Source organism: Manacus candei, unplaced genomic scaffold, assembly GCF_025592945.1.
Source record: "Manacus candei isolate 608988 ecotype Guabito, Panama unplaced genomic scaffold, ASM2559294v1 h1tg000076l, whole genome shotgun sequence".
Lineage (NCBI taxonomy): Eukaryota > Metazoa > Chordata > Aves > Passeriformes > Pipridae > Manacus > Manacus candei.
Genome location: NW_026138124.1, coordinates 8662406 through 8680340, shown reverse-complemented (window position 1 = coordinate 8680340; position 17935 = coordinate 8662406). Strand labels below are relative to the sequence as shown.

General features: G+C 44.3%; 1 protein-coding gene across 2 annotated transcripts in view; it reads right to left on the bottom strand.

Moving 5' to 3' along the window:
• Positions 1-17935, bottom strand: part of VPS53 (VPS53 subunit of GARP complex) — a 64425-nt gene that overhangs the window by 40873 nt on the left and 5617 nt on the right. For both annotated transcript variants that reach the window (XM_051809918.1, XM_051809919.1), the window contains exons 5-7: positions 4334-4420; positions 3942-4057; positions 2664-2783 (exon numbers count right to left, since the gene is read on the bottom strand). In XM_051809918.1, the coding sequence (XP_051665878.1) occupies positions 2664-2783; positions 3942-4057; positions 4334-4420 (323 nt within the window). The remainder of the gene's footprint in view (positions 1-2663; positions 2784-3941; positions 4058-4333; positions 4421-17935) is intronic.

Genomic DNA, 17935 nt, shown 5'->3' with positions numbered 1-17935 from the left:
GAGGCTGAGCCAGCCTGTTTTTCTGTGGCAAACTTGTAATCATCTTTCTCCTAAATACTTTCCAGGCTTTTTTCCACTACCTGCTAGGCCTGCTCGACCACTTTCATGGGTGGGTTTGTGACCACTAATTGCACCTCCCCCTCTACAGACAGAAAACAGAAGAGGACTGAGAGATAAGAAAATATTCCTATTTACTACAACAACTTCCAAGGCACCACATTAGAAGTTGTTTTAGGAACACTATTAGGAAAATATTTACATTTGGGCAGGAATTGTGACATTTGTACGTCAATACTCAACAGGATAAGCACAAGAAGCCAACCACTGAGAGTTCAGCCCAGGTTTCCAATGAATACAGTGGGATTTTGTTTGGTTATTTTCAGAGGGATAGAACAGGTGGAAAACAACATTAAAAGCACATCATTACTTTTCACAGCATCCAGGAGCAGGAAGCTAAATTGAATACCCCATGACAAAGAGCACATCCACCACCACTGAGCAGGCACTTCTCCTTCCCATGGTTTCCCATTCATACTTGGCTTCACTCCATTCACACCAAGAAAGAGAGGCTCTTTATTACAGAAAGCAACAGAATCTGCTCGTTTAGCAGCGTATATAATGGACTTATTGTATATAACAGACATTGGTTACTGTCACAGCTCTGTGCCAACATCTACTAAAGCATTTCTTGCCTTCCCAAACATGCTAGAGGCTTCACTTGCACCATTTAAACAAATCCAGGAGATATCAAACCCCAGCGATTTCACGGTCTAAAAATATCACTGCGAGAAGCCAGGCAAACTGCCTCTGATGTTTCATGAATCACGAAAGGATTTCCAAGCAAAAGAGAGAGAAAGCTCAACTCCAAATTGGGCCCTAATACATACACGTAACAGTCAAACTCCAAAGCAGAATTATGGTGCCACAGACCTCCCTGTAGGAATTTTTCTGCCTGGATGCGAGAGCAGCAAAGAGCTCCCAGCAGCACCCCAGTGCAGCTCCTTTCGCCCCACAAGCAGCAGCCTCTATCACTACCAGATGGTGCAACTCTCCCTGTATAAACACTGGAAGGAAAACCCTGCCGAGGCAATTCTAAAAATAGGAGGAACAGACTTTCTTGAGCTTTTCAGATCCTTATCTTGAAGGCAGAATAAAACAAAAGAAGTTTTCCTCCACGTCCTTGCCAGTCTCGCTGGCGTGACTGGAAACCACTGTGCCTTTTAGCAGCAGCCTGAATTCATTTTTGTAACCATCAGCAACTGCAAAAGTATTAAATAATCATCCACCAGAAAGGGAAAACCAGCCAGAATTCTGGACCAAGGTTTAAATTATATTTGGCCTTAAAATGGCCAAAGACAGCAGGTTTCTGCCCATTACCACTCTGGAAGAAAATGAAGCAAGCAATCTTTCTGAGCATGAGGTTGCAATAGACAACAGCCTAAATTCAGAAGAGCACTGATATATGTTTACATTTCCTTGATGTTCATGTTCATTTAAGCAAATGCTTATGGTCAAATGCCTTGTTAAAACAAGGCCCCATCCCTCTCTAGATTTAGAGTAGATTTTTCTTCTGCTCTGTCTCATAGATTCCATCTGGGGTTTCTGGAAGAGGTATCTATACCATAAAGAAAGTCCAACAGATTTACATGAAAACATTACAAACAAATCATTCAAACACTGTTTCCATCACTGAACAGCACAGGCAGCCAGCTGCTGTTTTAGCAAAGGGAGTTGCCAAAAAAATTAATTACTGTGCCTGGAAGACTCCTTCCAGTACCTCTGTAATGAGCAAAGTCATCTCAGGCAGGGTCAGCAATGTCCCCTAGAACAGGAGGGCCTTGTTCCCTTGACACCCAGCTGTCACATCCCAAATGAAACCAGGATGTGGTGGCTTAGTCACCACTGAGCCTTCACCTGCTACTGCTGAGAACGGTGGGGAGATGCTGTGGGAGCTGCACCAAAACTCACCCAATTAAATTCTAATGTATCTCCACATTAGAAAATCAAGACTACACAAACCCACAAAGCAGAAGTGTTTAGAGCAGTCAGGTGTGCTGCATGCCAGCTTGGGAAGATTGGCTACAAGCCTCAAATCTCAGCAGAATTGGGCAATGGGAGCAGGTTTTGGCAGAAGAAACTCAAAGTGCTCAGAACAACCGAGTCTGGAAAATGCACAAAAAGAAATCCTACATGCCCAACCCCTTGGGCACTGCAGTTTGGCACTGTCAAGGCAGAAGGGGGCCCCAGGCATCACCATGGTCATGAATGCATTTGTGTTTCATGCCAGGCTGCTGAGCTCTATCACTGAGGTTAAGAGAGCAGGAGAAAGCATCACCTCGGGGTTCACCACAAACACCTGCACGTGAAGATCACATAAAACAATTTGCACTTCCACAGATCACTCCAGGTAAGAAAATGAAAAACCAAATGAGAAGCACAGAACACTCATGAATCACATCCATACTAATTACTGTTATTTAACACAACGTGTTGCTCAAGATTTGAGCAAACTGTGTCCAATTTTAACATGTTTGCTTTGGCTGGAAAAAAGCTCAAAGGACCACGTCCAGCCTTCACATCCTTGAGACACTGAACCTGTCTAATGCATTTCCTAACCTTCCTTCCCAGCAGAAATGTAAGTGCTCAGGATTTGAACCTTTTACCTTTCAGAGAGCTGTCGAATCTGCGGGATCCCCATGTATTTGTTGAAGTGCTCTAAAACATTCACAACACCTTGGAGAAGGTTGGCAACTTCCCCATATTGTCTCCTCCTGGTCATAGCCCTGCAGAGGAAATTAAAGATTTACAAAGGCAGATGCAATGAAAATCCTGGGTGGTAATTCCACAGGTTACTTCATCCCCACTGGGTCATGCCTGTCCCTATTGAAATTTATTTTTCTAACATACACAACTCTTCATTAACATTCCAATGCGGCATTAAAATTTCACTTAACTGATGCTAAAATAAACCAATCTGGCACACATCTAACAATGCCTCAAAAAAACATAAATGTCAAAAGCAACACTTGGCAAAGAACATGTAAACTACTGAATGCATCCGCTTCCCAGTATGGGTCCGGAGGCAGTAAATGTTATTTCACTATAATGACCCGAGTGAAGCCATTCGTCATCACACACAAAGTGTGAGTTAAAGCTTCTCAGGGAGGAGAGCGATGCTGAAAAGCCATTAGCCTTGACTTTTCTGTTAATAACTTTCACAGGGAACTGACAGCGAAAAAGAAAATCAAGTTAATTTATTTTTATATCATCCTTTAGGATCGTTCCAGTGGAGACAGCAGCCTAAGTAAAATTTTATTCTCGGCACTTAACAACCCAGTGTTCGTGCAGAATTTGCTACAACCCCAGAACAGGCTGTGCCTGGGACTTGCAACTTCACAGATGCAACATGTAAAAAACTGTGTTTTTCTAGCCTGTGTGCTCCTCAAGCACATTAAAAAACCCAGAAAGGATTATTAGAAATATTTAACCTCCAATTCATACACAGTACAAGCCGTAAGGTTTCCTTAAACTCATGCTAGAATGAAAACTAGAGTAGGCCTTTACCAAAAAGAGAACTCATTACAGTTTAAGATGTGAGTGATAAAAATCCCCCCAAATCCCCAAGAGCACATCCCTAATGAGGATACCCAACTGCACAGGCTGACTTGCTCCTTAATGAAGCCACACTGTTCCTTATCACCAAGGATCAACGCAGCAATTCAAGCAGTGGGTGCTGCAGACTGTTAAACACAGCAACAGGGGCTGAGGGTCACTCAGAGCTGCACAGGAAGGATCTGCCAGCAAAAATCAAGAACTGCAGCCTGTTAAGCAAAATTCCCTCCAAAAGCCCAAGCAGCTGTGACAGACCCATTCAGAGCACTGCACCAAACTTCAGAATTCAGCGGTGCTGCCAAAGTACCACTGAAAATTCCCACACTTACTCCAGTGAATCCACCCCCCCTGCCAGCATGTGGAGGTGGTTGAGGGTGGTGATGGAGGTGGTCAGGTGACGCTTGGCATGATCCAGCTGCTTGATATCCCGTGTGATTTCCTTAACCTAGTGAATGAAAACGCACTTTTAATACATCAAGCCACAGCAATAAAATTTTCAGTAGATAAGAAGCTGTTCTTCTCCCCTCTTTGGGACTGCAGAGGTGTCAGCTCTGCAGCCCTGTTAACTCAAGGACAAAGGTACAGGTTCAACACACGCCTGACAGCAAATTGCCAACCAGTCAGCAGGACCAAAGACAAAAATGTTCCCTTCTTAACATGAACTGGCAGCAAAAGTCAGTGTTCCCTCCCTTCCAAAAGCCAGAAAGAAAGTGCTGCTCACCATTTGTTCAGATTTTTCAGCCTTGTCTTTAATATCCTTAATTTTACCAAAGAGCTGTTGAATGGCTTTCTGGGCTTCTTCCAGAGCCTGGAAAAGAAACAAGGTCAGAGTGGAAAGAAAATCTGCATTCATTTTTCACCTTCTAAGAAATACACAGTTGCTCTCGACGGCCCCTGGGCTGGGGCAGTGGAAGGGAGCAGTTTTCTTACAAAGAAAATATCAGCACAACAGAAGTCAATGTACCGTGTTGGAATATTTAACCTGAGTGGATCAGGGTTTCAGTACCCATTTTTCAATAATGTTTTGGCAAAATCTAACTGAGATATTCTATGAAAGCAGCTCTGCAATAAGAACTATAAACAGGTTTAAGGTTACAGGAATGATTTTGATGGACTCAGTGTGGAAAAATAGGTACAACTTACTCCTGATCAATACATATTTAGAGCAGAAAAATGAAACCTCCACAAAATCTCTACGATCATCATTAATTCTAATAAAAAAAATACACAATATTACATATAGAATTCAGAGTGTTTGCCTAAACTCCTCCCTAGATTCACAGGATATTATCCTGTTGGAAAACACGATGCTGATTCCCTCACAGTGGGCAGCTCTCCCACCCACCTGCAGGAGGAATGGCTCTTTCCTCTTGGAAGGAGGAAAGAAGAGAGGGCACAGGTTTAGCAGGCAAAGAGGGTCGAGCCCAGGAAATGGATCTCACCTGGATTTTTGTGCTGTTTTACTGCAAGTTTCTTGGGGCGCCTGGTCCCCTTCATACAACCATGGTGCACCCTGACCTCACACAACCAGTGTGAACTACACGTGGATTCCATGAGTGAAGCCACATGTCCAGAAATCACATGTCCAAAATCTGACTTCTGAAGTAACTCAACACGTTTTGCCTTCCCAGTCTGATAACATTTCCAGCTCCAGCTCCACTCTGTTTCCCGCTGTTAAGTGGGCTTCTATCCCTCTGTTTTTATACCCAGTCCCATGACCAAGGTTACAGCACAAGCTACAAGTTCCTTCAGCAAATAAATTTAACACATCTTCATTTGGAAATGCATGAGGAAACTATCTGCCAGGAGCTTTTGCTGGAACATAGCTGTGTTATAATAAAAGTATAAAAGTTGGAGACGGTTTATAATTCATTTTCCAGAGGGGGAGGGGGGAAGTCTCCTCTGAAATATCTTCTGAATCATGTGAAAGTTAACACTTTATTGATTGGTGTCACAGAGGTGTCAGATAGATGTTCTCACTAGGGGACATGAACACACAAATGGGCTGCAGGGATGGTTGTACCAGGACTGAACACCTCCACCAGGCCTCTCCTTGGGCTCCAGCCTGGCCACCTTCTAGGATTAAATTTTCTCCTCCCTTTAAAGGTTTGTGGATTAAGTGCAAACCAAAGAACCAAAGAATGCTCCTTTCAACATATTTAACTCTGTCTCTGTACTCAGGCCCAGACCACGGTTGCAGCACATTATTCAAGTGGGTTATTAAGCAAGCAGCAGCTGCCCTGCACAGTCTGAGATTTGGACAGGTCTGTATTAAAAAAAAGTCAGCCTGAAATTCTTCTCAGATGCCAATTGCTGTGTTTCCCTTTGCTTCAGCACTAATGTCAAATCCTAATTTCTCAGCACGATCCCAGAGAAGTCAGAGCTGAACTCTTCAGAAGAAGAGAAGAGGATTTATCCTGCCAATTAAAGATTCTCCAAAAGGAGGTGTTATCCTCCTTCATACCCAAAGCCAACTGAAAGAAACTGGATCACCCTAAGCCAACTTGCAGGGACAGGTGTTTGTTAAGATCTCACACATGCAGGACCACAGGGAGGGAGGGAGGGTACAGAGGACCAGCTGGAATGAGTCTGGGGAGGTCCTGCACACCACGCAGCACAGCAGAGCAATGCAGACACAGCAGGACCACCCCAAATTCCCAGTGTGTTGTACACTTCTTAGACACTTCTCTGATCCCATTCCCCTCTCCCAGGGCTTTTCAGATGCAAGCTTGGACAATAACCACAGCAGCTCTCCATGGCATGACTGCCAAGGTGGACTCTAAAACCTCCAACCATCTACCACAAACCTTCCCCTTCAGGTGGCACCTCCAACTCGTCTCCAAGGCAGACAGCATTTGAGTTTCTACTTTAAGCATCAATACACAGCTCAAAGCCTTTTGTTCTTGACAGCCTTCAGCAACCAAGTTCAGAGTGAACAATACTGTGATTGAGGATTCCAGGTCTCACAGGTTTTACATTAGAATCCCTATCCACAAAGGAAAACTATCTTATCTGTTTTCCTCATGACATAGAATATCATCTACTTGAATATAGAGACCTTTTCCAAAGTTATTGCCCATAATTATACTCGGGTAACAGCCCAACAAGGATTTCTAGCTGCCCACATATCAGTAGTTTCTCTTTGCTCACTGTGAGGGAAAAACACTCAATCTATTTCTCTAACAGGTCACGGTGCTATTTAATAATATTGTGACAAAAACCAGCAGAGACTATTTACAGGAAAACTGGTTTACACCTGAAGAACATGTTCCTGCTGCTTGTTGGAAACCAGCACATGCAGTGCTGGGCAAACTCCCCACCTAAAAACTGCCTCTGGAACACCAACCAAAGGAAAATGGGGTTCTGTCCTTGAACACTTAAAAGTGCCAAAAATAACTATCATCACCTGGTCCTGACACTTGTAGCTTTTACCTCCTTACAGACTCTGGAAAAACATAAAGGAGACAACATGTGCTCTGCCCCATCTGATGAATTAAAGAACTGTGGTCTCCTGCTGCTGTGAGAAATAACGTGGCTGGGGTGGGGGGGAGAGACCGAACAGCAGCTGCCGCTCTGTTCAAATCCTGCATCGCGTGTCTCAGAGAAGGGGAAACACTTCCATAACTGATAAAAAATAGAAAAAAACCACCCAGGGAACTCAACAGCAAGCTCAACAGACTTGAGTAAATCAGAACTGCTCATAAACTTTCTTCCAAATATTTGCTTAGCCATTAAGTCATCAATCTTTATCTATCTGCCTGAAAAAGAGCTGCATATTCCTCACTTGAGTCAGAACACACTAATTCATTCCATAATATATATATTTATGTAATGAATATATAATTTATATCATTTACATTTAGAGATGAAAACATTTCTTCAAACATACATAAGATTTGCTGAAAGTAACACGGCATGAAAATCTATGGTTTTTTAAGTCAGGAGGGCCCTGTCAGAAAGATCTGGTGGGAAGTTCAGAACTGAATTAAAAGCGTTATTTCTTGCATATCTATAATTAAAAAGAACCAGAAGGAAGTTTAAAAAAACCAATGAAACCTTTTTTTGCTGTAACATTCTAACTGTAGCATCTGAAAATACTGCATATAGAGGAAAGAAATAAAGAAAATTAACCAATAATGGAGAAAACCCATCACCTTCCTGGTCACTGCAAAGACAGAGTAAAACCAAGGAAAAACAAACTTCAGTTATAAGAAAACACCTCATATTTAATAAATGGTGTTATTAAGGGATACAAAACCAACATCTGGGGCATGAAAGTAGGTCTAATTGCTCAAGGTGTAATATAGAAGTTTTTTAATGGACCTAATGATTATGCTTTCAGCTGTAAAAGGAGAGGGGAAACCACAGCCCTGTTCCAGGCTACAATGTATTGGAAAAATGCATTTCCCTTCACACTCTGCTCCTGCTAAAACAGTGACTCATGAATTTTAAAAGCATTGTTTTCACTGCTTTTGTTATTATTTTATTAATACGTTTATTTTGGCCAGAAATACTAACACAAACAATATCAGCAGAGCAGGAATTGCCTTTATTCCAGCAGATCTGGTTTCCCTGATGAACGGCAGGCAGTAATCTCCCAGCTGTGGCCTGACGCAGGGTTCACCTTGCGTTACTAATTTATTGGTTTCCTCATCAGTGCAACCGGGAAACATGTAAATGCACACACCCCAAACAGCGACCAGCAGTTAAGTTATTGCATTTCCTTCCCTCCAACAGCGGTTCATTTCAGGGGCAGAGGACCACGGATAAATAAAGAGACTGGATACATAATCTGTTGTGGTTATACGAAACAAGGATGTTGAAATGAAGGTTGCAACGTACTGGAAAAACACCATATGACTCTAATCAACAACTGAGCCTGCAAGCTACAATTAACCCATCAGCATTATTTATTCAATTTTATGCAACCTCTTGAGTCCCTGAATATTGGGCACCAGCTGAGAGACACGGCGTGGAGAGGGTTTGACTGCCCGGGAGAGCAGAGCCAGCGGCCGGCAGCGGCCAAGGTTTCTTCTGTAATGTTTGACCCCAGGGCTCCCTGCTGCTCTGACAACTGTAAATTTAGCAGAGAGGGCAGGACCAGCCCCAGGGTGAGAGACTCCAGACAGAGAGCTGGATACAAGACAGGCCACGGATCACTTTCCTCCTTCTCCGGTGTAGAGTGTCAGATCTCCCGCCCTGGCGTGGGCTTGGGAGCACGTCCTGGATGCAGGAGGGAAGCAGGAGATGGTGGGGTGTTCTGGTTCTGGGGGTGCCCCTGTGGGCACTGCCTACATTCATGTATAGGCCCTGGGGAGGTGCAGCCCCAGCACCCACAGAAGCAGGTTCCCAAAACACAGTTCTTGGGGGGGGATCACATGGGAGATCTCCCAGTTTAAGACTACGACAAGGGGATCTCCCAGTGTAAGACCATGATGTATTTTTAGCCATCCCCATTTCTCAGCCAGTATTTACACAGTGGGAGCTCCCCTGCTCTTGTGTCCACAGCAGAGGTAAAAAGCAGAAGGCTGAGAAACCACACACAGGAAGGGGAAGATCCAAGCCTGGCTCACAGCCAGAGCCCAGGTAAGCTGGGCACACAGTGAGTGACACGGTTGTTTATCAAATTCTCCAAAGCTGGAGGGAAAAACACAGCACATGAATCAGCTACAGCTCTTCAACCTCCTTCACCTTGAGATGCGACAGGAAAAGAATCCAAATGCACCAGTGTAAAACAATAGGGAGCAGAGGTAAATCATCAATCACTAAAAGACTGCCTAAAACACAGCTTTCCTTGGCATTATCCCAAGCAACTCCTAAGGTCAGTCTGGACATCATTCCTTGTGTCAACTTTTCACATGAGCTCTTCCAAGCAGCAAAAGGAGGAAAGAAAATAACCCAAGTGAGAGGTGGGACAAGCCCACGGCTGATTCATAAGATTTGGAAGTGATGTATTCTTTAAAAGGTTACGTTCCAGTGACTTACAGTGCCAGGGTGACATTCACACACACAAAAGCAGCGTCAGCAACAATATTCCAACCAAAAAAACCAGTCCAGGGAATTACAGTCAGTCTCTCCAAATCCCCACAGCACTGAAGATGGACACAGCCTCCTCCTCCCCTCCTAGCCCAGGTACAGACCTGCCACATCACTCTATCAAGCAGCATCTCATTAGTGGGTGTGTTGATTTCTAAATACCTCTTTATTCATCCTATCAGGAATCTTGTGCAAGAAAATAATTAAATACCAGGAAATATGCAAATAGGAATTAAGAGGCCTGTATGTTACTACAGAATGTCATTGAACTGGGGAAAAAAGCAAATGTTCAGAGGAGGTTTGCTTGCTTGGGAAGCCCTGAGCTTTGGGATTAACCAAACTAACACTGTTCTTTCCTCAGAAATGGTTAAAATACCTCGATGGTTTCCATTTGCTCACTGGTGTTGTGCTAGAAACGTGTTAGTTTTATTTGATTCTAGCCAATATATATTTCAATTGAATGTTATTATTCACATCAGAAAGCTGCCCTCTCCTAAGTGTTTTATAGATACTTGACATCTGCCAAATTCACAGCATCCAAATGTATTTTTAATGTTACAAATTGGGCTGTGGTCAGGATGCTGAGAATTTAATGCTCCTGGACTGGTCCCCGCTCTTGAATACCGAGTGTTAATGCCTCTCTCATTTGCTGCCACACTTTACAGCCCAGATCAATGAAAATCTAACCCAGGACTAAAAATAAGTTCCCATCCCCAGCTCTCCGAGGAGCCTCAGCCATGGAGATTTCAAAGAAACCCTCGCACACTGTGACCAGCCTCACGATTTCTGCCGCTGAAACTTCATACGAATGAGTCCCTCCAGATTGAGAAAGGGTGGAAATATACTTTGATTCTTAGACTGATTTCATTTTAGACAAAAGCCTCAAGTTTTACAGCCAGGGATAAACCACTGCAGCTGAAGCCTGGGCTTGTCTGTCAGAGCACGACAACGCTGCACTGCAGCTGTGCCAGTGATAACCCCGAGCAGACAAACCTGAAGGGCTCATCACCCTTGGGTTTGATTTTAGCAGATTTCTACTCTAGGAGTTCAGCAAATAGTACATAACCACTACAATTGTCACTAAAGAAGAGAGTTTTGTATCATCAGCTCCAATCCCAACCACTCAGGCTGCACAGAACACTTTATATCAGCAGATTATGTCCGACACTGCATGAAGCTTAAAATTGCTATTACTGCCCCTTCACTTAACCCCAAATCGTGCTTAGAAATCAAACCCCACATTCTGAACAGTTGTACAAACAATGACAGACACAGGGGGTGAAGAGAGAGGTGATTTCCAGGTTGTGCTGGTCAAAACCTTGCAGCTTAATATCCAAATTACACCCCTGGGCTGGTCCAACACCCCTCCAAGTGGGTGCAGCTCCTGCACGCTGGTGTCTGCAGCATGAGAAAGCTGGTGATGTGGTGTGACAGTGGCTTGAGTGGTCTTGCTCCAGTGAGTAATTTTACACAAGTTTTACAGTCAAGCATCTAATTTGCACTACAGCGGTGTGGCCATTTAAGTGCTAATTGTGTGAGTTGCACAAGGCTCTAGTAAAGCCTTTAGATCTTCATCAGGTTTGGACCTCATGCTGGGTTACTACAGCTTCATCAAGACCTCATGTTGGGTTACTAGAGCTTCATCAAGACTTCATGTTGGGTTACTACAGCTCCATCACGTGGCAGGTGAACGGCCACAGCCCCCCACGCCCAACTCAACACAATAAACACTATTATCACTCAGGAATAACTCCCCGTGCAGACACTTATTATTTCCCTTATCTATTTTGGAATAGCCAAGCTGTGAGTCTCTGCTCTCCGCTTCTGTTGACATCCTGATTGCCCTGTTTGCTGCACCTCCCTGTGCCCAGGACACACCTGGTCCTGCCAGGTCTCCGCTCCAGCGCTCGATAACCGAGTGCCCTCGGCAATGACGCACACCCGCACCTCTGCTCGCCCTCACTCCATCATGGAGCTGCCTGGTTCTGTTTGATCAGGAGGAAAGCACACTAAATTTACCTGGGGAGTCTGTCAATCACTGAGGGATTCCAGCTGATTTGTCTGCTGATGGGTTTGCACACTGCAGTCAGGGGTATTTGCAATATCAGAGCCCCGCTTGATTTCCGTGCGGTAAGTTTAGCAACCACTCGAGTTGCATCAGATTTTGCAAGATGAACTTATCTTCGGGTTGTGTGCTGGTTTGGGCTGGAGTAGAGTTAATTTTCTTCACAGTGGCTCTCTCTGTACCCCAGCCAAAACCAGCCCAGGTTGAGACCTTAAAGGGAAGATATAAGTGGGTGGAATGGACAACCCTACCGGGAACACTCCAAGCAGGCATTTCCCAGTGGAACTGCTGTCAATTTGCCTGCTGTAAGCACGGAAGCAACACAGCTGGAATAAACATTAATGCACACCAAAGATGTGACACAACAAAATAAAAGTCAAAAAAAGGAAACAAAAAAAATATCCACACTAAGACACAGTCTCCTGCCTGTTGTCAGGATTTCTATTTTCAGACCGGGTTTCTCGCTTTGTTGGCATCGAACCCACACAGGACTGGCTGTGCACAGCCTGGTGGTTACTCTGCAGCTTGCACTGCCTTGGACACCACCAGCACCAACACCTGCCTCTTGCCAGCACAAACACGGCCCTGTTCCCAGCCCCAGGCTGCAGGACAGCGACAGGTACCTCCACTCTGAAGCACAAGGCAAGGTCAAGCTCAGACTTGCTGCTGCCTTGAACCAGGCTTTGCAGCAGATGGTAAAAGTGATGCCAGAATGAGAATCAACAGCACTATTTCTTCCTGGCATGCCATTCACCTGAAACCCTGTTCACTGAACATGTTCTAGGCTAGAAAAGCTCATCGTGTCTCTAGGAGGGAAGGACATTGTCCAACTGTCACAATTCACTAGGGAAATGGCTCTGAATGAAACTCGCTTTTGATTTATTTTGGCAGCTCAACTCCTGCTTATTATTCATTGGTTACAAAAGAGTATTATGGGACTTTAATCACTCAGATGGAGTCTTACAGGATCTGTGGCATGACTTTTCATAAAATATATAAAATCACACAGCTTAAGATGCAATATTTAATCCCAATCCATTCACCATCTTAAAATGTATTGAAATCTAACACTAGTCATATTTCATATGTTCATATTTCAGAATAATGACCAATTCATAAAAAAACCCAGGAGATAAAGCTTAGCCAGGCAGGAGAGAATGAATATAACTGAAAGACGGTGCTTACAACATCAGGGGTTGTGACACAAAGAGCTCCCCAAATATTTTAGAAACATAGGTTTAATTAGTTATTAAGAGTTTATGACAGTCAATGCTGTCTCAGCAGCAGGGACACTTCAACACCAGCCACGTGAGCCAAACCTGGGCACTGTGGCCAAGGAAGCAACACTGCAATCTGATGGCTGGAACTCAGCATATGCATAAATAAATAAATAAATAGACAGACAAGTGCCTGTGGTAGGAGATCTGCAAGCACTGACTACCTTAGTTCAGTGTGAAACACAACCTGCAGTCAGAAAAGCCACCTCCACACAAACAGGTGGAGGGAAGGGGAGCGGTTGAAGCAACAGTGCTGCTTATTAAGCATGTTCATGCAAACAGGGCACAAAATCACCTCCCTGCCTGCCAGGCTGACACTGCCTGTAACTCAGCCCACATGGAGCTGGGGAGGACAAGCTGCTGACTCCAGTGACACCATCCACCAGCTGCCCTGCGGCTCAGGACGCTGCTCTCTGAACTCCAGTAACCAGGATGAGCCCATGAGCAGGGCGGGACCACACTCCCACTGCTCTCTGCCACGTGCAGCACCTGCATCACTCCCTTCTTCTGCTCACTGTCCATCTTCATCTCTTTCTTCCTCCCTATATTGATTCTGCAAAGTGTTTCCTGATCTCTATTTAAAATAAAAAACCCCAAAAAGTATTTAGCATACTTCCATCTACGACCTTGTCAAATCCACAACCTGTGGGCATTTTTCTCTGCCAGACACATCCTCCTCCTTCCACAGGCTTAAACACTGCCAGGCACTGCAGCACACACAGGGCAGGGCATGCAGTTAGAGTCTCCCCACAGCTGCAGAGCCCAGATGTTTATTTTCACATTCCAGGAGAAAGGACAGCACTGGCTACCAAAGGATGGGATGGCCAACTGAACCGTCTGGTTCAGGCTGGGCACCAAGGATATATTCCTGTTATTTAACCACAGCAGCTGCCATCTCTTTTCTTGTACTGCTGGAGCTATGAAAAAGAAAATATATCCCTGTTCTCATGGAGTAAAATGAAGAAGGAGCCAACTAAAGCAATCCAAGTTATCAGCCAGTATCTCCAGCCATGATAAACATCCAAGGCTTTTCCCAGCCCAGACACATCCATTTGCTCTTCTAGTTAACACTTAACTTTGTTCTAGCACTTATTGAGCCAGACTCTAATGCAGTCAGAGACACTAAGCAATAAACCAAGTTTTCCTTTTAAATAGTCCTTACTGATGCAATTTCAGTCATCTACTTAATGCAAATGTGCACACGGGGCAGGAAGGCAAAGATGGACCAGAGATAACAAAGAAGTACTTTTTTTTTTCTAGATTCAAACTATAAAGCCACAAATCCATTTGGGATCTTGGGACTCCTTTTGAACTCTTGATTCTTTCCAAAATGGATATCAGATGAAGCTACCTCACCATTACCCACTCAGGCACCCTGTCCTGGTTGCACAGTTACTGTCATGGGTTAAACCAGCAGCAAAGGCAGAGGCTACTTACTACAAGGACAAAAGCCTGATAGATGCAGTAGCTTCAGCCAAACAACCAGTAAAGGCATGTCAGCAACTGTCAAAAAAATTACAGCCAGTCCATGCAGAAGCTTTAGCAATAAACACAACTAAAGAGTGACACATCAAACCGTACGGAGCGTGTTAAACGCTCGGCAGAAAAATCTATGGGAACTTTTTATACTACACCCTAGGGCAGAGAGGAAATTATGCCACAACTGGACTGCAGCTCTTAGCAAGGTCAGCCCACACTCTCAGTTCAGCAGCAGCTCTGAGAAAAACCTTGCAGAGGAAAAATCGGATACCACTGGCTCCCCAGAAACTGTTACAACTGAACCGCAGCAGCTCCTGCATTCCCAGCCTCTCCCAAGGCATCCAAAATAGTCCAAGTCTGGGACTCCCAAGGAAAATTTTGTTACGCCCTGCAGAGGAATGTTCCACCCACGGCTGTTGTTTCCTCCCATAAAAGGATCATTAGTGAGATAATTTCTGAGGTTCAGGGTATTGTCTGCAGATTTTACTGAAACATCGCACCAGGAAGGGGAAGCCAAATGAGCCAGACTATTTTAAGGCTTTTGCATTTGGAGGAAATTCTAGGGCAAAATTTCAAAAAGGCAGATGCTTTGAACTGGGAAACATTATGCTTTGTGGAGAAGGGAGCATTCCTGTCTTGGGAGCTGCTTAAATAACTCTGTTGGGGCCACATCTATTTGATCGCCTTCATTTTTAGGTTCAGAATCTGCTTTTTCAGACACCTCACTACTAAATTATACGAACACGTGCATATTTGGGAAACAGTTTAAAAGCTGATAGACTATAAAAAGCTACTCTTACATCTGTCCCCTAAGTACAATTCACCTCAAAGGCCTGCTCCATCATCACAGTGGACAGTGGGGCACATTATCCCTGCCATGCTACCAGACAGATGGGACAGGAGACTCCATCACAGGGAGCGCAGTGGCTGGATCTGCAATTAGGATGCTAAGCTTTCTATCCCCAAGGTCTCCTTTTCCTTAAGGAGCATGGAGAGAACATTTCCATAGCTGCATGCTACACATGGGTCTGACTGGGATTTAGATTGCTCTGACTGGGAGAATAACATGCAGCACTATTCAGACATGTCTCTGCTGGCAGCGCTCCCTCGCCATCAATTATCAGCAAAACGCCATCCTGGTCTCAAAACCAAGGCTGGGCTCCCCTCTCCTGGACAGCTGGGAAGGTGCAGCTTTCAAGGCTCCTCCACAAGAGAAGGAAAGCTCTTAGCTGGGCTCAGTTGGTAAATGGTCCCTTCTCCAAAAAGAAAACAGGCTGTCAAAGGCTAACACCCTCGGCTTGTCTTCTAGGAACATGCCTGGACCCCTGGTCTCTAACACATCACCAAAAAGAAGAGATTGGGTGGGTTGATGGTAGGTCCCAGGCCCTCACAATTTGGGCAGCAGCTAAATCAATCGCCTGCACAAGATTTCCAACCCCTCGTTGGGCAGTTACTGCTGACAGGAGATGGGAAAGGCAAGGTGAGTGTTTCCTGAAGCACAGGGTGCTCCCTCACCTACAAGGGCAGCAGGGATGGCAATCAGCATGGGCAGGGTCTCAGCAGGAAATCCCCTCCTGGACTGCTTTGACTTAAACAACAATCTTTTTTCTTTGCCACTGCATCCAAGGTTTATGTTTCCTTTGGAAGGAAGTCAGAGACTGAAAGGATGTTTATTCAAACTGTTATTTACTCATCGGACAAGGACACCTCCTCTAGCTCAACACAGTCAGCCAACGCTTGCAAACGCTGATTACCATTTGTATCGTGGGTTTTTAGGAGAGAATGTGACTGAAGGGGCTTTCACAAAACACCTTCCAGGCCCAATCTCACAATTAAATACGCAGGATCCTGAGCTCCCACTGAAATTCAAGCAGCTACAAAATCAAGAGTTTAAATGCACTTTTATTTACAGCACGTGCTTTCAAGGACACAATGGATTGCAGTGTTCCTCTTGGGTCTCAGTGTGTCAAGGGAGGGAAATCAAAAGACAGGAATTTTCCACAAAGTTTTGGCTTTTCCAAAAGCCAATCTGCTGCAAGTACTGTGCACTACAGGCTACAGACATCTCTTATGGTAAAGAGTTACAAATGGGAAAAGATTGAATTAAACTTATTGCTGTGGCTGGTTTTAAGCTTTGTTTCAAACCTCTTGCAAAAGCTGGTTGCCAACCATTTCCTTGTTAATCAAGGGTGGTTTGCAGTTGAGGTTATTATGATAAAGTGCAATAATGATCTTCATCCTGGGCTTCCTAAGGGAGAGGCTCACAGGATGACATTATTTATCCACGTGTATATGTCAATCAAATTTTGCAGGGAAATACTGGTCTTGAGGATACAAATTTAATAAGAATATAAGATCAGTAGAAGAAATAACCTAATTTTAACATAAGACCAAACTACAAACTATTACCAGAAAAGGTAAATAAGCACAGCACTGACTTGCCTTAACAGCACCTTGTTTTCAGTTGTTTCAAAACAATTTCTTAGCATGCACTGGAAAATAAAACCCTTCCTCTCCAACTGGGAGACGCCGGGCCTCTTGCTCTATGAAAACATTTCCAAGTGGCCTTGATTCCCCTGAGAATATGCTGGTAAAACAAAGGCACTTTTCAGCACAGGAACAGGCAGCTGAAGCTGAAAAACAAGGTTGTCACCCCCACAATCGGGTATCAACAGGGTGGTCATGTGAAAAGGGCTGCCTCACTCCCCCAGACAGCACACAGGATACACAACTCGGGGAATACAGTGCAGGGGGGACAGGAACAGAAAATGTTTCTTCTAGGTTTCCTCTCCTTGTGGGGAGGCAAATATGAAATTCCATCTCAAAATGACATGCAATTCAAGCATTCCCCAGCACCTTCTTTGCTGCACGTCCCTGTGACCAGCTCACATGCAAGGCCTGAGTTTGCTGATGCTCCTTTACTGCTTTAACCTTCAAGATCCACCCAAGTCCTGCCACTCCAACAGCCTGGTTCCAGCAATTCACATGTGAGATGCATGTACAGGTATGAAATGGTGGGTTTGGGTTAGAAACATAGAAAGAAAAAGCTCACGGCATTTCAAAGTATTTTTGTTCCCAGAGAACTAACACTTTAAAATAATTGAATGGTTCCAGTGGTTGTTAAGATCTCAAGAAGTAAAAAACAATAGTAACACTCCTGGGAGATTGCTGGCCTCAGCCCAGGGAATATTCAGGAATACTGCAACTGCAAGCTCTGGCATCTGTCTTTAAGTTTGCTTCTACCTTGCAAAGCAGTAAAGTGAGGGAAAATGGGAAAATTCACAGGTAAATATAGGAATGTTTGCAATTAACTACAACTCTAGGCTACTTAAAATACGTCCTGCGTGGACACACACATGCACATTTTAAGGTTTTTACTTAATCAGGAGTTTAATTGTTCCATCACAACCAAACTAACAAAGGGCAGCACAGACAGCTCTGCCTCCCTGGTACTTCAGAGCAGGAC